The sequence below is a fragment of the Equus przewalskii genome, chromosome 25, assembly GCF_037783145.1.
Source record: "Equus przewalskii isolate Varuska chromosome 25, EquPr2, whole genome shotgun sequence".
Classification (NCBI taxonomy): domain Eukaryota; kingdom Metazoa; phylum Chordata; class Mammalia; order Perissodactyla; family Equidae; genus Equus; species Equus przewalskii.
Window position 1 is genome coordinate 22107938 of NC_091855.1, and position 21140 is coordinate 22129077.

The 21140-nt window shown below is 53.3% G+C and overlaps 2 protein-coding genes across 3 annotated transcripts in view; both read right to left on the bottom strand.

Moving 5' to 3' along the window:
- NGB (neuroglobin) lies at window positions 1-5452 on the bottom strand. Its single transcript, XM_008536432.2, has 4 exons — window positions 5119-5452; window positions 3502-3613; window positions 2764-2883; window positions 1-1346 (listed from the first exon to the last, which is right to left on the bottom strand). Exons 1-4 carry the CDS (start codon window positions 5205-5207, stop codon window positions 1212-1214), a joined length of 456 nt encoding a protein of 151 aa, XP_008534654.1. The 5' UTR covers window positions 5208-5452; the 3' UTR covers window positions 1-1211.
- Window positions 5453-8732: 3280 nt separating this feature from the next.
- POMT2 (protein O-mannosyltransferase 2) overlaps window positions 8733-21140 on the bottom strand; it is a 43417-nt gene continuing 31009 nt past the window's right edge. For both annotated transcript variants that reach the window (XM_070593274.1, XM_070593275.1), the window contains 10 exons: window positions 20300-20378; window positions 18998-19149; window positions 18465-18556; window positions 17312-17388; window positions 14201-14272; window positions 13836-13895; window positions 13642-13747; window positions 12519-12659; window positions 12220-12334; window positions 8733-11366 (listed from right to left, as the gene is read on the bottom strand). In XM_070593274.1, coding sequence (XP_070449375.1) covers window positions 11261-11366; window positions 12220-12334; window positions 12519-12659; window positions 13642-13747; window positions 13836-13895; window positions 14201-14272; window positions 17312-17388; window positions 18465-18556; window positions 18998-19149; window positions 20300-20378 — 1000 coding nt within the window. In that variant the 3' untranslated portion in view covers window positions 8733-11260. The remainder of the gene's footprint in view (window positions 11367-12219; window positions 12335-12518; window positions 12660-13641; window positions 13748-13835; window positions 13896-14200; window positions 14273-17311; window positions 17389-18464; window positions 18557-18997; window positions 19150-20299; window positions 20379-21140) is intronic.

Sequence of the window (21140 nt, forward strand, 5' to 3'; positions counted from 1 at the left end):
TCAGAGAGGCACACAGAACAGGTTTATTCGTCACGAGTTTATACAACCACAGCACAGAGCAAAACAAAAAACTGCAGACGGCTCAGGGTGAGGGCAGAGAGCTTCCACTGCTGCTTTCTCTTCTATCCAGCAGCCTAAGTATAGGCACACATCGGATGTTATACAGTCATGCACCACGTGACGACATTTCGGCCGACAGACTGCATCTATGATGGTCCCATAAGATTAGTCCCATATAGCTAGGGATCTAGTAGGCTATACCATGTAGGTTTGTGAAATACAATCTATGATGTTCGCACAAGGACGAAATCACCTAATGACGCATCTCTCACAATGTATCCCCATCATTCAGCAAGATGTATATGAGGAGCTATGGACCAGCAGTTGGTGTAGGCAGAGGCAGAAAGGAGGGTCAGGGGAGAGAAGACCCAGGCCCTGCTGGAGCGGGGTGGTGAGCAAGAGCCACCAAACTCAGGTCTCTCTGTAATGAAGCCACCTCCTTCCTTACCCTTCCCCAGCGCCACCCACCCTGGCTGGTTCCTGTGAGCAATAATAAGGGAGCTCCCACCAGAAGTGCCAGAGGGAAGGGAGACACTGCAAAGAAAAACTATTCTGTCAGGTGGCCTCCGAGTAGGCCCCTGAGACCGACATGAGCCCCATCAGGCCACCTCTCCTTCCTCAGCAGTTACCTGAGCCTCTAATTCCACCAGGAAGGCTACAGCTGTCCCCCCTCTTTCCTTGTGAGAAGCAAATGCCCCTGGGAGAGAAAGGCATTGAAGGCAGGCCAGATGGGCACGCCGGAAGCTCAGCCTCAGCTGAGCCACTGTCCCCTGGCCCAGGCTCACCTGAGAAGGGCGGCCGACAGAAGAGGCCATTCCCTCAAAGCCCCACCCCTTCCTGGCCCCAGCCACCTCTGCACCAGAACGCTGCTCCTCCCCTCGGCGGAGGAGGGGATGCCAGAGGGAAGAAGCTTATTGGGGGTGTGGGGAACTCCGGAAGCCCCTTCCTGAAGGGAAATCCACTCCTGTCCGCAGCTGGGGTCCGGGAAACTGAGATCCAGCCCTGCTCCATCACCCCTCCAGGATGGCCAAGGGGACAAGGACCAAGAGGCAGGGAGGCCTAGGGGAGCCTGGGCTACTGCAGACATGGATAAACAGGCAGACGGTCAGACGGGGGCCGCCGGGTGGAGGCCGCTGGGCAGGGGCCGCCTCTTACTCGCCATCCCAGCCTCGACTCATGGCCTGTACCACGGCCCCATAGAGCCGGCTCCAGGCGGCCCGCACGGCTGGTGTGAAGGCGGAGCCCAGGCACTTCTCCAGCATGTAGAGCAGGGACTCACCCACCGTCTGCAGAGGCAAGGGGCACCTTGTTATTCCCGAAGGCAGGAAAGAGGCTCCATTCCATGGGGGAGAACACTGAGGCCTGGGGCGGGTAGGGACTCCTGGGCCTTTCTGCTCTCCTGCAGGACTGCGCCCCCATCCTTGGGTACCACATTGTGCCCACCTTCCCCCTTAACTGTGAGGCTTTATAGTGAACAGAACCCTTCACTCCACTTTCAGCCTTGCCATCACTCCACGAGTGGCCGAGGCATTGCCTTTGACCTCCCAGCCCAGCCCAAGCAAAGTCATTGCCCCCAGGCCTCAGTCCTCCTCTGCAAGGCAGCAATCATGGTGTTAAGAGCCCAGGCTCTGCAACTAGATAAACCTGAGTTCACTTTCTGACTCCACCATTTATGAGCTGTGTGACCTTGAGAAAGTTATGTAACCTCTCTGAGCCTCAGCTGCTTCATCCGTAAATCAGGGAAAGCAAAAGTCCCAACGCATCAGATTGTTGGGATGATTAAATGAGATCATCTGTAAAAAGCTCCCAGCACAGCCTCTATCCATAAGCCTTCAACAATAATAATGGCTCTCGTTTGTTATTATTTATTGTAATAAAATAAGGTTTACTTATTTCACAAATATTTACTAAATATCCGTGAAAGACAGGCACTGTGCTGGTTCTGGGGACAGAGAGGACAACAAGACAAACTCAGTCCCTTCCTCAAGTTGCTTACCATCCGGCAAGGTGACTGGACTATGTGGTAGACTGTCGTGTCAGTGGCCCCCAGCAACCTCACCTCAAGGATTCATGCCCTTGAGCAGGGTCCTCCCACCTTGACACTGGGCTCACCCGTGCGACAGGCTTCGGCCAATGGGGCATTAGCAAGAGTGACGCAAGCAGAGGCTGGACAAGCACTTGCACACGGGGGCCTGTCCTCTAGGAACTCAGCTGCCACCCTGTAAAGAAACGTGGCGACACTCCCAGATGACAAGAGGCCGCAGGGAGAGAGATCCCAAAGGATGACAGGCCGTCTTGGACGTCGCAGCGCCCGCTGAGCTCCCAGCAGAGCGCAGTGCATGCGTGACTCCAGCCACACCACGTGGAACAGGAGAACCACCCTGCTGATCCCAGAGGAATCAGAAATCGTGGTTTTAAGCCAGTTTTGGCGGGGGATGGTTTTATATGCAGCAATAGAAAACTGAGCAGACCAGCTAATCCCAAAGGCTCCTTAACTTTCTATGGTTTGGAGAAATCTGGAGACTCAGAGAGGTCAAGGCAGGGCCAGGATCACACAGCAGGTAAGAAACAGATGCAGGCCCCCAGCCTGGTCATCTGAGAGTGTGGGAATGGGGAAAGAGAACAGGTGGATAGGGGAGGACTGGGAGAGAGAGGTGGCCTCAGGTCAGGAGTGCCAGAGAGCGGAAGATTCCCTTTACCCACCGAGAAGGAGCTGAGCTTCACGCCCACCGCACGGTGCTTCCTGCCCAGGCCAGCAAGGTACTCCTCCAGCGAGGACAGGTCCTCCACATTGGTCACGGCAGCATCAATCACAAGCATCACCTGCCAAGGCCGGGGCCGAGGTGAAACAGAAGCCAGAGCAAGCCCCCTCCCACAACCCCAGGCCAGAACCCAGGGACCCCAACCAGACGTAAGAGAGGCCACCAGCACCCTCAGTTTCCCAGGATCAGAAATGCAAAGCAACCTTTGTCTGCATACAGTAGGTGCCGAACACGTGGTGGCCAAACTACTAATGTTACACGTAAAGGAAGCCCCTCTCGTCTGAGGGCTCAAAGCCCTAAACATGCCTGCTGGACACTGGTGTCTGCCTGGGACCAGAGGAAACTGAGGGCCTGTGGGCATCACGAGCCTCCAAGAAAATCCCAGCTTGGTTCTCATAGGCAGAAGACCCCTCGTGGGTCAGCGCCAACACCACCTACAGAAGCCAGGGGACAAGGCCGAGGGAAATGACAGCGCTGGGATAAGCTGCTGAGCGTGGGGTTGGGAAAGGGCTGGCTGGAGCCCCCGACTGGGCCGGGCCCGGCCCGAAAGGAGCAGACGCCCCCCGACGGACGTAGGGCCTGGGGCAGAAGTGACTCCCGCTCTCCCGAGGCCCTCATTCTCTCCCAGGAAGGCGCCCTCCTGGACCCCAGAGGCCACCGGGCTTGGTCTTCCCCTCACCTTCCTGATGTGGTCCAGGAACTCGGGGGAGGAGAGGCAGTCCTCTGGGCTGGAGAACTGGCGGCAGTTGTACTGGAAGAGGGGCAGCAGGTCGGGCTCCAGGTCAAACAGCCTGTGGGGAGAGGCCCGGGTGTCAGCCCCGGTGCCAGCCCCTGCAGGGGCGGGACGGGGCCAGTGTCAGCCATAAACTATGGCACACCCTCCAACCTGGCACTGACCCCTTTGCCAGCTTTGCTGGCGCCCCTTTCTCGCCTCCTCCGCTGGCATCCTGGAAAGAGCTGGGTGTCCCAGGCCTCTCACCGGACCCGGCATATAGTAGCCCTCCACGAACAGTTAAGGGGTGTGGACTGGGACGGGAAGGGTCCTCAGACAGGAAGCCTGGAGTTACACTGTGGGGAGAGGAAAACACCTCTCTCTCTCTCCCCCTCACTCTCTCCCCACCCCTCCCACTCTTGAGTCAGAACTTCCCAGTCTCATCATGTCTGAGGGGGCTCCAGCCAGGGATGATAGTAATAATATTAAGAACTACTTACACTTAACTGAGCATTGAGTATTTTACACGTGGTTAACTCGTGTATTCCTCACGATCCTAAGCAGTGGGTTCAACTGTTATCACAGTTTTATAGAGGAGGAAACAGAAGCCCAGAGAGGTTAAGTAACTTGCCTAAGGTCACACAGCTCGGGAGTAGCAGAGCCCCAGAGGGTGCCTGAGAAAACAGAGGGCTTGAGGAAAGCCTGGAGGCACAAGCAGAAGCCCTCAGCCACATCTGGGAGAGCTCACTGAGTTTTTGTATAATGGGGAATTTATTCCTCTTTTGTTTGCGGGGGAGGTTTTGCAAAAGGCTCCTCAGAAGTTCTGGGCTGGCTTAGGGAGTCAGGGGTCCTGAAAAACCACGGTGAAAGAGAGAGTTGGCTCTTTGGTGATGGCAGAGGGGGTCACCCAGAGACCCTCAGCCAAGGTTGAAGACCGGCCTCCCCTTCCCACTTGCGCTCTGCGCACCTGCTTTACCCCTCTCCCCAGGGGCGAGCCTTGGCCATCTGTCCTCCCGTCCCTGGCAGTTCTCTGATTCTAGCCTGGTCCTTTCCTCGGAAAGATTGATCCTTTCTTCGGAAAGATTTATCCTTTCTTTGGTTGCTGGAAGCGCACACTCCTGGGGCTCAGACCCCGAGCCCCGCCAGGCGCCCGGCACCCTCCCCGCACCGGCCCTCGGGGCACCTCCATCTCCCCGAACTGGCAGCGGCGCGCACCCCTGCAGTCAACACCCAAGAAACAAACACACGCGAGGCACAGCGGCGGGGAGAGGGCGCAGCGGGGACCGGCGCTTGCTGGCCCGAGAGTACGCAGCTCCGCCCGAGAAGACCCCCGCCGGCCCCCAGCGAGCCCCGTTGGGAGCGGGATGTGCAGCGCTCGCTCGCAAGACGCGCTCTCCTCCAGGGGAAGAGAAGGGGCTGCGCCACCCGTCGCTGGCCCTGCTCCTCTGGCGCACATCTGGAGGCGCCCCGGAGCCAAGGCAGCGGGCCAGTGTTCCCTCCTCCGGTGCCGGTCCAGCCGCCTGGAACCCAGTCCTGCCGAGGCACCCCGCCACCCGCACCCCGGGGCGCTCGGGCCGCCCTCACCTGGCGAACAGGACGGTGCCGTGCTCCAGCGGGCTGCGGCTCACCACCCGCCAGCTCTGCCGGATCAGCTCGGGCTCGGGGCGCTCCATGCTCGCCCGGGGACGCGGGGCGCAAGGCCGGGACCCTCGGGGCGCGGGCACCGTCACGGCACGTGCCGCGCCATCTCCACGGAGACGTGGGCCCCTCCGCACCCCGTGCGGCCCCCGCGCCTCGGCCGGGCGGGGTCCAGCAACCGCTCCTTCGCAGCCCTCGGTGCCGGCGCCCCCGCCGTGCCGGCCCAGCTGGCGCTTCCGGGGGACCCCGCTCCGGCCGCCGGCCCTGCGCCCCGCGCCTCCGAGAGCGCCCCGCCCCGCGCCGCCCGGCTGGGGCGCTTTAAAGCACCCGCGGCCCCCGCCCCCTCCCGTCCATCAAGGCGCGCATCTTTGGGCAACGGCTCTGGCCGGGGACGACCTGGTGGCATGGGAAATGCACGGGCTTTAGAGCTTAACAGACATCGTCGAGCCTCTCTGGGCCTCAGTTGCCTCCCCTGTGGAAGCTGGTGATAACTTACCGCCTGCTAGTTAGGGCAGCGTGTTGAATGTGATCGCCTCAGCCAGGCTCTGCAGGAGCCCCGTCTCCAGAGGCCCCTCAGACACGGCCTGGAGGCATGAGTTTGCCAGCCCCTTGGCACAGGGTCTCCTTCCTTCTGCCCCGAGGGTGGACCAGGGGATGCCAGGGCGCCTCCCTGTGTGACTAGGCAGAGGCCGGGGGACCCTCTGCTCTCACCCTGGCTCTGGGGGCCTGGGCTGGGGGCCACACGTGTGCTCAGCCTTAGGGACAGGGCCAAGACCGTGGCCCTTTCCAGCCTGGCTTGGGTTCTCCTGAGACCTCATCTGTGAGCGCCAGGTCTGACCCGAGTCTGCTTGGTGGGTGGGGCCTCAGGCGGAGCAGCCAGGAGCACTGCACCACCTGGACATGGAGGGAGTTAGGCTGGAACATTCTACTACGCTACAATTAAACTTTTTTAAAAGTTTAAATAGAAGTACTCTTTATTACTTTAAATCGAAGTTCTGGTAACAGAATCTCAAGCTTGCCATCCGGCGTGTGAAGTTGGTCACCTGTCAACTCGACCTAAACCTCTCTCTTTCAAGCATCAAAGTTCCTCCAGCCCCAGCCCAGTTCTGGTGGGCATGTTTGGAAGAGCAAAACCCTCATTTATCTTTCATAATCTCACGTCTCTGAGCCTATCTCCCCTCGGTCTGCCCTCTGCTCTCTTTCCGTCTCCTCAGTGGTGCAGTAAGGGGGCTGGTAGCAAGGTCTCTGGACCTCCGGTGGTGCCACAGATACAAGGTGGGAGTTCGGGGTTATGAACAGGCTGAGGCTCCATGCCGCACCCTGTGCTAGGCGTGGAGCATTGAATCCTTGCCTTCTAGAACTTCTCCTTCTGGCCCTGAATCAGGACTGAGGGCCCGGGCAGAACACTTCTTTCCCGCTCGCAGCCAAGCCCAGTGAAACCGTCCAGCTGTTCTCCTCTTCCAAGGACTCAGGATTTTGGAGTACACCCTATTCCTCTCTTCCCCATCTCCCCACACATCTCTGGGGGCTCTGGGCTGGAGCAGGAGCAGACTGTAAGGCAGCCTGGCTTGTGTCCTAAAGAGAGAGGTCCCCAAGTAGGAGCGCGACGGGACTGAGGGCTGAAGGAGGAAGGCCAGGGTACTCAGGGACTAGACTTCCAGTTTGGTATCCTGGGCCCTGCAGCCAGGTCAGCAGGTCACAGGGGAGAGGCCACATATGTCTCCAGTGACCTTTACCTTTCAGTGCCCAGATGCCTGGTGCTCCGTGCAGGCCAGCTGGCTCGTCTAAGGCTTCCCACTCCACCGTTTGCCCTTCCTGGCTTCAGTCTACACCTGGGACTCTAAAATCTCTGCTCCGCTTGGAGAAAAGCCCTGAGAATCTGGCTGGGCCTAAGCAGTCAGGGTGGTGTATTCCAACCAGGAGATGGAGGGTCTCAGTCCACATTTGAGGGACTCCCCTCCCCACCTGGCATCTGCCTGAGACTTGGGCAGGAGGTTCTAATCAATCTCTGTCTAGAGCCAGTGCTGTCATCGAGGTCCATGTCTCATCAACAATACAGAGCTGGCATTTATGGAGCATTCTTGTCCAGACACTGTGCAAGGCACTTTGCATCATTAATTCTTTTCATCCTCACAATAACTCTATGAAGTAGGTACTGTTATTATACCCTTGCTTTACTGTTGAGGAAACGGAGGCAAAGAGGTTAAGGAACTAGCCCAAGGTCGCAGAGTTAATAAGTGGTGGGGCCAGGATTTGACCTCAGGTCTGACTCCGGCCCATCCTCTAGGTCGCCATGCTCCACTGCCTCCCTCACTTTAATGGACTGTGACTGAGAGCTGTCTCCACAGCTCAGAGAAAGCCAGGTCCCTGGGCCTGGGTCAATGGTATACTGGCACTGGCTTTTAGAAGGCTTGTGAGAGGCAAATGCGTGCATCTCTCAGTGACACCAGGTTAGTAGCAGGAAACGGCCATGGTGAGAGTATTTACACCATGGAAATTGGCAAATACTATAAATCAGGGCTTTTTTCCTCCCAGAAAACGGCTGGTCCAGGTGCACCTGGAAACACCGGGCCCTAGATGAGCTGTCGATGTGTTAAAGCAGAATGTACAAAGGAACATGCTGAATCTGGGCACCCCTGAACTGAGTCCAGGCCTCCTCCCCAGGGGACCCAGGGCGGCCAGGTTGTGCTGGGAGGTTCTTCTAGTCCCGGGACCAAGCTGGAGAAGCAGAGAAAGGCCAACTTGGTGCCTAGTTCTGGCTCTACTATGTACTAATCATGGGACCTTAGGCAAGTAATTTAATCTCTCATGGGTAGAATGGGGTCAAAAACAGCATTGACTGCACGGGGCCTTTATGAGGATTAAGGGTCACGGCTGTGTCGAGACTTGGTAAACGAAGCCGCGCCAGTCACGAAGTGTTTGGTCCTTTTCTAACCTGCCTATGCTGGGCATTTCTCACCTGCTGAAGATGTGCATGACCTCTCCGCCCCCACCTCCAGCTGCTCTTGGTCCTGAGGGGGAGGGGGAGTCAGGCAGCCCAGAAGACCCCCAATTTCACAGTGCAGTGCCACTCCTCTCCCCTCCCCCCCACCGTCCAACAGAAGTCTGCTCTTACCTCCTTTGGACCCCAAACCTCATGGCTGGTAACAGAAGACCCCTGTCACGACAGGAGTCTCAGGTAAGCAGAAGGGACGCTGCTACGAAGCTGGGCCACTCAGCTGTCTCAGAAGGGACAACTGTGACTCCCTCTCACTCCTTTCTATACTTGCATGGGCAGGTTAAAAGAGAAAAAAGTAAGGTCCAGCTTCCTACTTATTTTGGAATAAGTTTAAGTAAATCAAAATAATAACCAATGTTACTCAAGTAACCTCGCACCTGGGAGGGCCCCATGCGCCCCGGTGATCAGGCGCACCTGCGCAGCCCAGGGCCTCTGCTGGGATTAGAATGGCCTCAGACTCAGACACAATGGGAAGGTTCTAGCAGTCAAAACATTCTCCTCTTCTTTCTGGGAGCCAGAGGGCAAGTCAGATTCAATTAAGTACAAAAAGAACAACACAGCATTGAAAATAAGAGCTATTTATTACAAAAGTAAATGGCCTCTGATTATCTGTGGAAATTTTTTTTTAATATAAAATGTGGCTCAAGAAGCTGTCTGGAGGTTGGGCTAACAAATGTCTTCTTTCTCCACCAGCACATGTGTGGGGCATGTCACATTTCTGCCAGGTCCTGGGGGCTGGAGTCCATTTTCAGAGCACCACACCAGCCCCTCTCCCCAGCATCTCCCAACAACAGAATCTGAGCACTGGAAGCTGCATCAACCCATGTAGCCTTGTCCCCAGAGAAGTGGCTGCCAGTCTAGGCAGGGAGGAAGAGTGGGAAGTGGACAGAAAATTCTCCCATCCTTGGAGAGCAGTGGAAGAGACAGAGGAACCCTTGGTCCCCAGGGTGGCCAATTAAGAGGGCGGGAGGGGCAGAAAGCCGGCTGAGCTTTCGCCTTCCTCACCCTCAGAGTGGCAGTCCCTCTGTCTCCTTCAGAGCTCCTCCCTTCCAACAAGATCCTATTAAGAAATAAGAAGGCACAAGGGAACATCAGCCACCTCCTGGGTGTCATTGTGGGCCATTGCTCTTTGCTCAGAGCCAAGCACAGATTCCTGCATTCTACCTGCAGGAGAGCCCACCCAGATGGCCGCCCCCACCCAGCTCAGAAGAAACCAACTCTGCCTATGGGGCGGAGGGGAGGGAAAGCGGCGGGATGGAAGGGGTGAGCAGAGCTTCTCCATCCCTGCTCTCCTTCCCTTCCAGAAATGCAATTAAAGCAAGCAGCCCAGACTCAGCACACAGGCAGCGCTTCCTGCTGGGGGAAGTCAAAAGGACTGTAGCCCAGGGAGAGGAGGTCATCAGGCCCCAGATCTAATTAACAAACCTGCCTTGCTTTTGACATTGCTGCATTTCCTCTATTAACATTAATGATGGTAGGTCTGAACATCCAAGCATGGCCAGAAGCTTCCCTCCTCACCACCCAGTAGGTAGCACAGCCTGTCCCTGGGACCAATTTCTAGTCTCCGTGGCAACCGCCTCCCGAAGATGCTGTAAAGAGCTCTGACCCTGTCAAGAGTTGGTGTGGGCTACAGAGGAGGGAAGATGGAGTGTGGCAGAGATTCATCATTAACCCTGAAGCATCACAGTCCTCCGAGACAAAATAAATATTTTGTCATGCATTGGGAGGAGGGAGGCCAGCTGAAGGGCGGGCCTTGGGTTGGTCTGGGTCTGACCCAAGGGTTTTCTTAATCCCTTTCATTTGGGGAGGAAGTGAAAGAAACAGCTCTGAGCCTCTTGTTTGGGCTTCAAGGTGGTAGAAAGTAGAAGCTGATGCATTTCCAGATGCTCTGGGTCTCTGGGGAAAAAGAGATTGGCAGAACAGTGACACAGAGAAAGGAAAATGAAATGGCGTGACAGGGAGTATCAGAAGGGAAGGACTAGAGAAGCAAAAATGGGGAATGCCTAGCAAGTGACAGGAACATGAGCCCAGACTGGCAGGAGCAGTCCACACCCCAGCACCCCACTGGGACCCCAGCCCAGCCCACACAGACCCCTGCTCTGCCGCACATCTACCTCAAGTGCTAAGAAAGGGGCCCCAAAGGCTCTCCCAGCCATCAGGAGAATGCATCTGTCCCATCCTCACATCAGGCTGGATGCAAAGGGAAAGGGATGGGCAGTGAGAAACCACCTCTGGCACGCAGGGCCCGGGAACACAGAGCAGCCAAGGATAGGATGCCACTCCTCCCGTCACTCTCATGATGTGACATTCTCAGAGAGCGAGGAACCAAGGGCCGAGCAGGGCGAGCCAAGGGCTGGTGAGTTCTCGGCCACCTTGCCCTGGAGCCCGGTCCCCTGTGCACATTGCAGGCAGGAAGTCCAGCCACCTGCTGCCAGAAGAGACTTCCCAGCAGCAGCCACATGGGGAAGCAGCTGGGAGACCCGCCCTCCCGCTCCAGGGCGCTCAGCTCTATTTGTTTATTTGTGGGAAGGAGGGCACACAGCTCTGCCAGTCCCATGGGCTCTGCCCTCAGTGATATCCCAAGGTGAGGTCAGCAATCGTAGCCCTCTTGGAGGTCAGAGAATTTTTGATGGAGCTGACTTACAAACCAAATCCAGTGTGAAAAAAATACCAGAAAATACTACTGTAGCCCTGGACTATTTCTTAGAGTTTATGACACTCAGCTGTCCACAGCCACGGTCGATATTCCACAGGTGTATGGACAAATGTACCCTCATACTCCCACCCACTCACACACGCTCTCTCACACTCATCCTCCCTTATGTTGCACACTCGGGGAAATGGGCCTGAGAGATGCTGTCCTCTGTTGCTGAGCCATCCCCAGCAGTGGAATCTCGGCAGACAGAGCCGTGACTCTCCAGTGTTGTGTTAAATTCCGGGTATGCTCCCAGAGCTTGGTCCTGGCAGGCAGCAGAATTCCTCAGGCTCCTCAGGCAGCTTCCTCCACAGCTGGGAGAGTCCAGGGACTGGCTCCACAGCTAGATGTCCCCAGAAAGTTCCTGGATTCAGGCTGGAGTCCTGGCAGCGGCCTTAAAAGTCCCACGATTCCAGCCACCTTAGTCCTGCCATTGGACTTCGGGGGTCCTGGGCTAGGGGACCAACCATCCCATAAGCCAGAGGGTGGAAGAGGTAGAAGCTGTGAGAGAGAAGCCAAAGGAGGCCATTGGCATCCCAGGGCCTCAGCGGAGGCAAGGGGCCCAATGGATCTTTGAAACGCAGCTCCTCCTGCTGGAGCTCATCAGATCTTCTCCACCCACCAGACCCATTCCTGTTCACCACCACGTCTGTCCGAGTTCGCCATCTCGGCACACTGTAGTCTGAGAGCTTAGCAGATGCTGACAATGACAACAAGACAAGTGCTCTTCCCAAGAGGCCCAGGAGAGAGACGAGTCCAGGGGTCTGGTCATGGGCTGTTTGGCCCAGAGTATTTGTTAAAATGGGAAGTGCTCTCAGGTCACAGGCGCCATCATTCCCTGTTCACGCTTTTATGTTGCCCCCTGGCCCCTAAAGGCCAGTGATTCTCAATAGGGGATCCGCAAGACTGACAAGAAGATGGGGAGAGGAGAAGCAGGTTCCAAACAACGGCCCCCTTCCAGTTCTGAGCCACACCACACTCCCCGCCACGCCCCTCTACCCGCCCTCTCCCTCACCCCACAGAGAGCTGTTTCGGCAGAGAGCGACTGTGACTGAAGAGGGGCGCCCTTCCCTTCCAAGTGTGCTGGGATGGCACAAATACTGGGCAAGAGGAAAGAACACAGAGTTAGCCCCTAGCTTCTTCCATCTGCTACACATTACGGTCACCTGGGGAGCTCTGAAAACTGTGCCTAATGGAGCCCAAACTGGGCTCAACTGAATCAGAAGCTCCTCAGATGGGGCCCAGGCACCAGTATGCTTTTAAAAGCATCCCAGGGGATTGTAAGACACACTCGGGGCTGAGGCATCAGGGCTGGGGGTGGGAGGCAGCGCTGCAAGGTGTAGGGCATGCTCACCTGTAGGCAGCTCCCAGGAGCAGGCTCACGATTCCCACCGCGTGGATGCCCCTGGCCAGGGAAGAGGAGGCCAGGCTCCAGGCACAGAGCCGCAGGAGAGTGTCCCACAGAACACCTGGCAGAAATCGGAGAGACACCTAGCACCAGTCTGCCAGAGGATGACTTCTGGCGATGCAGCAGAAAGGAGCCACCCCAGGTCAGGGGAGCAGAGATTCACTCTTAGCATGGCTGCTCCATGATGCCTCTTCCTCCTCCCCCTCCCCACCCTTATCACCCAAGTCCACGTGGGCATCACTGACCTGTCAACATGCTGGAGAAAAGCATGGCTGGGAAGTAATGGTGGAAGTAGAGGATCCGGCCCATCAGGAAAAATGGGAAGTAATGGAGCGTCCAGCCAAGCAGGAGCTGACCGCCTCCTCGCAGCAGGACCTGGGACAGCCCTGGGGCCCAAGCAGCACAGCCCCAGTCAGCAGCCAGGGAGGGGCAGAGATCCCGGGGTCTAGTCCAGCTCCATGGGACTTGAAGAAGCCACATGCCCTTATTGGTCCTTCCTTCCCTCGGGTGAACCAAGCTGAACAACCCGACAGCAGCTGGCAGAAGAGAGGAGCAACTGCCTCTCCAGAGGCCTGCTCACTCCCCGACCCAGTGAGGCCTTGGCACCCATGGCAGGGGCATCAAACACAGCAGGAGGCAGCCCAGCCTCTAAAGAACCCCAAATCCTGCACACCCTACAGACAGCTTCCCCCCTCCCCTCCATCCCCCACATCTTTGCTGCCACACAGATCTTTGCAGTGCCAGACAGGGCAGAGGCGAGGTGAGGTGAGATGGGAGAGGCAGAGATGAGGATGGAGGGGGGAGAGAGGGGGTCTGGGACTAAGGCTGTTCAGACAAGGGCTGCAGAGGCAAAGAGAGCCTGTGTGAATGTCTCAGATGCTGTGGTCCATGGCCTGGCAGCTAAAGTCACCAGAGGCAGCATAGGATGGGAACCCACAGACCACGCCCTGGGGGCTCCTCCCTACCCCAGTAGAGGAGAAGGCCATGGAACAAGGAGGGAGCAGAAGAGAACAGAAGGGCAGCTCTGCATAGAGCACAGAGGTGAAAAGTGAAGGCTCTGAAGTCAGACTGCTCGGGCTGCCGCAGCTCTGTAAGTTACTAGTAGATGTCCTGGGACAAGTTTCTTAACCTCTTTGTGCCTTTGTTTCGAATCCATAAAATAGGAGTAATAATCCCTCCCCTATAGGCTTGTTGGGAGGACGTAGGGTTTAACACAGCCCTGGGCATTTGGTGACTGTGAGCTTTAAAAAGCAAAGGAGAATGGAAAGAGCAGGGGGTGAAGGCAAAGGACAGCCCCTCAGCAGGCAGGCCCCCTGAGTGCTGACCCCTGCCAGCTGCACGGTCAGGGGAGGGAGACCAAGGCCTGACCTTCAACCTCTGGAGGCAGACGTGCCCCTCTCTGCATGGCTACAGCAATGATGCTCCCTGAGAGCAGGTAGAGTGCAATGCTCAAGAGATTCAGCCACCAAACCACCTGCATGGAAAGGAGAACAGGAGGTGAGAGGAAAGCGGCTCCACAGGCACGGCCCGAGGGCCCAAACCGGGATGCGCGGGGCACTCACCGGGTTGCCGAGCAGGTACACTCGGAAGTCCGTGTCATTGATCCCTGAGAAGCGCAGGCCCTGGGGAGCAGAGGACACCTGCTGATCCAGGGCCCAGCTCATCCAGCCACACATGTGCCGGGGGCAGAAGACTGCTTATCCTTCACCGACGGGAGCCTGGACAGGATGCTCAGAATGTGCAAATTCTGTGCGGGCTCCCTGGGAAGGCTGGGTCAGAATCAGGGCAGAAAACAGAGCCCCGTCTCTGGCCACCCCGTGCTAGGCAAGGCCGCACCCTGTCACCCCAGCACAACCCATCTCCACCAAGTCTCAGGGTCTCTTTCTTGGCTCCATTTCCTGGGAGGAGCTCCAGCCTTGGGCCCTACCTGATAGTTGATAGGCCAGTGCCAGGGTTTGGACGTAAACTCGTTGTCCTTGGGTTTGAGGCCATTGTTCCCCTGCAGGAAAGTGGCAAAGAAAAGCTAGTCACGACCGAGACCTGGAGGGCTGGCAGAAATGCGGGGCACGGGTATCTCTGATATATGGCCAAGTGTTGAGAGAAACCCCGTCCTGTGCCTCCCTCGCTGGGAAGCAGCAGGTGCTCATCCTCAGCCACTGTCCACCTGCTTACACAGCTGCCTTACTGCTCCCCGCGAGCAAGCCTCCGTTTCCACCAGGTACAGTCCTCCATGATGGCGAGAAAGAGGAAGGACAGAGTGTTTCCTATCAGCACAGAACATACACCCATCTTCCAGACGAAGGATAGGGGGTCGAGGGCGTTGGTAGGGGATATAAAATAAGGGCTGCCTTATTTGTTCTCTCAGAAGGCCAATTTCAAACAGAAGACCAGAAACTCTAATGAGTTCCTGGACTTGGAAAAAGTTACTTTAGCCTAGTGTTTCTCAACTTCTTTTCATTCTTCCCCTCTTCCCAAGACTTCTTAGACTTTTTGTCCTAGCATTTCTATGACATTGTAATACCATAGCTATACTGTAAATCTGCTTAAATACTGTACGAACATCTATGTGTTATACATTAAAAAGTTAAGGATTTTTTGCACTCCAAGAACACATTTTACCCGCTGGGAGTGACAGCACACGGCTGAGAATGCACACTTTAGCCTGAAGAGCCAGACTCAGCCCCTTTAATCCAGCAGCCAAGGTTATCCAACAACCTGTCTCCACACAAGATCAGGCCTTCGCCAAAGCAAGAAGGAAAGGGATCAGGATCCTGGATACCAATCACGAGGCCTGGCGTCACCTCATCAGGACAAGCTGAGACGGCATCTCCCGAGAGGAGGAGCGGGGTGCTCTGAGGGAGAGGGGGGTCTCTCCACCTTGGCACTACCGACATTCCGGGCTAGAAAAGTCTCTGGCGTGGGGCTGTCTTGTATAGTGTAGGACATTTAGCATCCCTGGTCTCTACTCACTAGATGCCAGGGGCACCCATACCCCTCAGTTATGCCAGCCCAAAACAACTCCAGACATTACCAAATATCTGCTGGGAGGCAAAATCGCCCTCCGTTGAGAACCACCCAAGAAAGATCCAGAAGGTCTGGTTCAGTGAACCACCACCCAGTGCCCTATTAATCCAACTTCTTGAGGGGTTGGGAATCACTTGCAGGCCTCCCAATGGTGGCTGGGTTGCTCCTTCAAGGTCAAAAGAGTCAGAGGGGGTGTCAGGCCCAAAGGGGCCAGCTGCACAGCCCTTGAACCACTATGGCCATCTGATGGGCCTCAGAAAAAAGAAGGAATCATTCTGGACCCCAGAGCAGCTGCTGAGGGAAATCAATTCCTTTAAACCAGCACAGTTCAGTCCCAAACTCAGGGACTCCAGCGAGAGCTGTAAAAAAGGGCATCCTATTCACCACACTAAACTCTGAGAAATCCAGCTCCTTTCCTAAACCAAGAAACAGAAAGGAGGAAAAATCTGAAACCGTTATAGGCATCTGCATGCACATTGTTCTCTATGCATAAAATCTAGAGTGAGCCTGTTCCAGCTAACCTTACCAGGGACAGCAGCCTTCTCCGCCCGGGACTGAGGCCCTCCACTCAGCAAGCAGAAAAGCCCTCTCCCCTGCGTTTTCTGTCATCTAGGCTATTTTGATCTTTCTCCCCATCCTTACTCTACATCAGTTGAATAAGAAAGGTCCCTTATGTCCCTTTTCTTTCTTGACTCTACCTCTTAGACAATGACAGAAAGAAGAAATGAGACTATTTAGATTTAGTCTTAAAATCCTACTGAGACCCAGAATGATATTTTGACTGACAGGCACATATTCAAAAGAGCTACGCCATCAGGACACACTGACAGCTACAAGCAGAGAGTCAGAGAAGAAGTGACCCAGAGACTGTTTAATGTCAACTCATCACCTCTCAATGTGCAGAAATGACAAAATTTGAATTTCTTAATTTAATCTGGTGAAATAAGTCAACTGTATTTACCGAGTGCTGCTTACACAGTCACTTGCAGGGCAGTCCACGTGACAGTGGCTCAGCAGGGGACATCCTGACTGCCGCCCCGCTCTGCACCCCGCGGGCAGAGTGAGCACCACAGACCTGGCTTCAGACACAGCGATCCTTAAACGTGCTTCCTGCAGAATGCTGGCTTTCCTTAAACCAGAGGGAAGGGTCCCCCTAACATCAAAACTGCAGCAGAGTTTCTCCAATTCACAGGGTAAAATTTCAGCTGGTAGGTGGAATTTTCTCAATTTAAAGATTTCCTCTCTCAACTGGTCTTAAACCTTTGATGCAACGACTGCCGCCAGCTACTAATGATAGAGTACAGATGATGAGTCTTAGGGAACCTACAAAGAATAAACCACGCCCCCTACACAGTGTGCTTCTTTCTGGGAACAGGAGTGGGCTCATGGTTCAGATTTTATGCTGCACATAAACAACACGCTCAAATGCACTATTCATCCTAATTGATCCTGATTTCATATGATGGAATGAACTGTCAATGCCTTATGATCTTCAACCAAGAGCACTCTGATTTTCAGGGGCTCTGCCACTTGAACAGATGAGACTCACTTAAAAGCAGAGGATCGTAGTGGTAACTAGCACTGACTCTGAAAGCCTGCAAGCCTGGCTTTGAAGCCTGGATCCACCTCTTACATTTAGCTGTGTGACCCTGGGCAAGTTTCTTACCCTCTCTGTGCCTCCATTCCCTCATCTGTAAACCAGGAACAATAACCCGTGTAGGATTGTAATAAGTTTCAAATAAGTGAATAAAGGTACAGTGCTTAGAGTGGTGCCTGGCACATAAGAGCTACAGAAGTGTTCCCTGGTATCATCGCTGTTATCATCATCATCATCATCATCATTCTGTGATAAGGGAAATGCCTTTGAAGATCAAGTCAACCAGTAAGTGAAAACACTTTCAGAGTCTTCCACAAGGGGGCAGTGGATCTATACCATGGCTACTGATTTGTGACCCAAATTCGTGGATAGCCAAGAGCTCTTAGAGAAGCCACCAAATGGGAGGGGCCACAGTACCCGGATCATCACCATGTGGGACTCCAGCAAGATCTCAGGAAAACTGGGCTGCAGCACATCCAGGCTGATGTTTGGCACTAGAAAAAGCAATGACAGAAGAGAAAACTTTCATCACACATTCTCTCTCGTGGCCGTGCACACTGCTGCCAGAGTCTGAGTGCAGCCTTCCCCACGAGCCGACTACCAACTAACAAGTAGGCGGCTGTTGAGGAGGCAGAAGAAAGCGTGGCCCAGGGCTTGACCCCTCATCCAGCTTGCAGGAAGCACTCATCAGGCACTCTGATACATACAAGGTAACAGACAATGAGGCCCGCCCCCTGCTGCCAAGGCTCTCGGTATAGTCACCCTTCCTTGCAGTCCTGGCTCCCTGCTCTTCCCTGCTGGGCAGAGGTCTGTGAGGACAGGGAACAAGTCTATCTCATTCACCAATATATCCCCAGGGCCCCGCATGGTTCCCATCACAGTCAGTAAAGAGTTGTTTAATTAGTCAATTAATTAGTTGGTTTGTGAATTAGGTGGTAAAACGAATGAAATTGGAAGCACAGAGAGGAGAAATCAAGCAGAAGCTTGAAAGGGGTAGTTTAGGAGGACAGAGGACAAACCCAAAGACTCACTGAGTTGAAGATGACACTAAAGTGGAAATGTGAATTTGGAGCCTGGGAGTACAGACACGGGGATCAGATCAAGGACTGTGGCCGTCACCTTCTGTAAAAGTGTTGGCTGGATGTGGGGAGGGGAGGAGCTCTATGTGGGGACATAAGCCTCTAAGTCTTGAGGTGGGGAGGTGCCGATGGTGCAGGGGATAGAAGAGCCCAGAAGGAGATGAGACAGATGGACCTGCACTACAGGCAGCAAGGAGGAGAAGAGTCAAATCCAGTGAGAGGTAAGGAAAATGAGAACAGGCACTAGCTCTGGCCCCGAGTGAGGTCATTGGTCCCTTTAGGGAGAGGGTGAATGGAAGGTTAAGTGGACGGGAAGAAGGAGGAGCTACCTATAGAGACAACTCATATGACGAGATCAGGTTTAAAAAGGGAAGAAAATGGCAACAATAAGACAAAGTGGCAGCAGAGTCTATAAAGGTTTATTTTTCTAAGATAAGAGTCACTTATAAATGTTTCCCTTCAGAGCCAGCCCAGGAAGTGACCTCACTCACATTTGGGATTGATATGGTCCTCCACATTCCAGATGGAGTTGAGGGTCTCCTTCAGGTATGGAGTGCATGTAACTTCCAACTGCTCCCAGCCCCTGTGAAAAGTGACAGATGTCTCTCAGAAGACCTGAAACCCACCAGAGAGTAGCACTGTCAACTGCTCTTAAATCCATGGAGCCCCTCTCTTTTCAACCCAGTGGCCGCGCTTTTTTCAATTTCACACTTTTCTATTCCACGACTATCCTGGGAGTAGTCTGGCTTACAGTATTCCCATTTTAGAAAGACACATAGATCCAGAGAGTTATCACAAGCCAGATGAATGAATGTTCAACTATCAAAACACATAAAAAGCAAAGGAGGTGTGGAGCTCGGTGCTCTATAACACACCTGATACCTTTTCTCCTTCCTTCTACCACCAAAAATAAGCAACATGAGGTGAACATTGACAACTGGGAAATGGAAGCTTTGGTATATTCCTTGTAGCGTGAAAGGAAAACATGAGCCTCGATTGGGACATCAAAACCCCAGAGACTCACCACTTGGGCAGGACTTTTCCCGAAGAGCCCAGGACACAACCTGTGACCAGATGGATGAAGCGAATCCGACTTCTCAGCACTTTGATCCGGTTTCCAAATTTTCTGTTTACAACCTCAATCCGCCAGAAATCATTTGAGTCCCCTGTCCCATTCTGCCACATAAATCAAGAAAAAAAATACAAAGAAAGTAAGACGACTTTAGAGAAGATGTGTCAGAAAAGGAAGATGGTGCACCCTTTCAGATGTCACCACATTACACAGGTCAAAGACCAAATTGGCCACAATGTTGAGGTGGGAAAGGGAACAAGAGGGCCATAGAAATATTCCAAGTGATGCACATTGCCCCAGCACTCACTGTTACAACTAAGAAAAGTAGTATAACTCCTGGAATCTGAAGTCCAATTCTTTACTTCATAGGACTAGAGTTTAAATCCTAAATAGATGTTTCTGCCTATAGACCAAACTCAAGACACCATCGTGAGCCCACAGAAATAGATCTGGGCCTTGGCCATCTGGACACTCACTCATCTAAGCCGGAAAGGTCTGGTCTGGATATTATAATTTGGAAATTAAGACAGTTGTGTCTAATTCGCCTCGAGAGATGCCCACAAGAAAAAGATGAAGTTCAGAGTCTTGGCTCTAGCATACTATGAGACAAGCAATAGAAAGAGGGTTGGGAAGTCCGTCTAAAGGAATTCAGAATGTTTACTGATGCACCAAGGCCCCTGGAGGGGAACGTAATTCATAGTCACAGGTCTAGTTGCCGACCAGTTGTTTTTGTTTTCAAATTATTCCCCAAGCCATAAGACTCACAGAGCTTCTTCTATTAACTGCATCACCCCAAGGGAGTAAAAATCCAAAAGCAATGTGGTTAACATCCGTCTGCAGATCAGGGAAGTAATCCTTAAAAATAAAGCCAATGAGAATTTGGGATCTGGCAAAGAATAAACTTATATATTCATCCGGGGTCATATTGTGGATCTTTGGCTTCTATGCCCAACGTGATTTTAAAAGGAACCCAAATAGTATTCATATTTGACATTTATTAAGTGTCAGAATATAAAAATGGCATGGCTATTATGAGAGGAGAGAGATGGAGACAAACAGACTTCACAGGCTGCTTTTCCCACAGCAAGCCTGGCCAAAAAGTTCCCAAATGTTAAGAGAGTTCCTGTGCAGCCTCCAATTCTTAGGAACATTCCAGAATTTGGGGGAGAATGCGTTCCACCATGTGTTCCACAAGGCCCTAGGCGAGGCCCCACAATTTTTTACATCCTGCTCACACTCCAGTTGCTCACTTACTATGCCATAGCCAGTGACCTGATAGTGCTTCCGTGTCAGGGGGGCCTCATGATAGTGACTGTGCAAGTTCCGAGAAGTCCTGGAAGTTAAAAAGAGAGAAGCGCCATTATCCTGAAGAAAACAGATGTGCAATGTTTCTTCTTTTTCCAAGGATATTCGGAGTCATCTGTTAGGATAAGAACAATTAGAATCTGAGCTATTAAGTCCAACATATCAGGAACTTCTTGCCTATTTACTCACAAGAAATATCCAGAGAATTGGAGAATTGCCCAAACCAGGAGGGGCAGACAGTAGGATACTGGACTCCATGCCAAGAAAGGGGATAACTAACTTCAGGTTGGGGGAGGTGTGACAACACGTTTGGTGGCTTTGAAGCACTTAGCTTGCCTGCCTTGTAAGGTAGGTTTGAGAAGAAATTTAAAATTTGTAATCTCTACTCTATGCCTAAGATAGGGAAACCTCCTCCCTCCCATTTATTCTTTCTATTCCCATCACCAGTTTTATAAAGTGGGGATCTGTGGGGGTTTAATTTAGCTTTTATTTACTTTGTGCTTTTTATAATAATCCTTACTATTATCCATAATAAGAAGTAAATTTCATTGTAAAAATTTGCAAAAAATAAAATACATAATTTTTAATTAATAAAATAAAGTTAATAATAAAATAAAAATTTAAATTATCCATAATCCTACCAACTAGAAAAAACCACTGCTCATAGCTTTTCTATATATATAACCCCTGCTTTAAAAAAAAATCTGTATCTGATAATTCTAGTATATGAAATTTTTTAGGGCTGCTTCTGCTATTGTTCCTGTTCGTTTTGGTACCCTATTTCCTTGTG

What these genes read in the sequence shown, in the direction of transcription:
- NGB (XM_008536432.2), bottom strand. Translation starts at nt 5,207, where the DNA reads ATGGAGCGCCCCGAGCCCGAGCTGATCCGGCAGAGCTGGCGGGTGGTG. An exon ending in GGCACCGTCCTGTTCGCCAG is followed by an intron (nt 3,614 to 5,118) that starts GTGAGGGCGGCC and finishes CTCTCCCCACAG; the next exon opens with GCTGTTTGACCTGGAGCCCG. An exon ending in TCCTGGACCACATCAGGAAG is followed by an intron (nt 2,884 to 3,501) that starts GTGAGGGGAAGA and finishes CGGCCTTGGCAG; the next exon opens with GTGATGCTTGTGATTGATGC.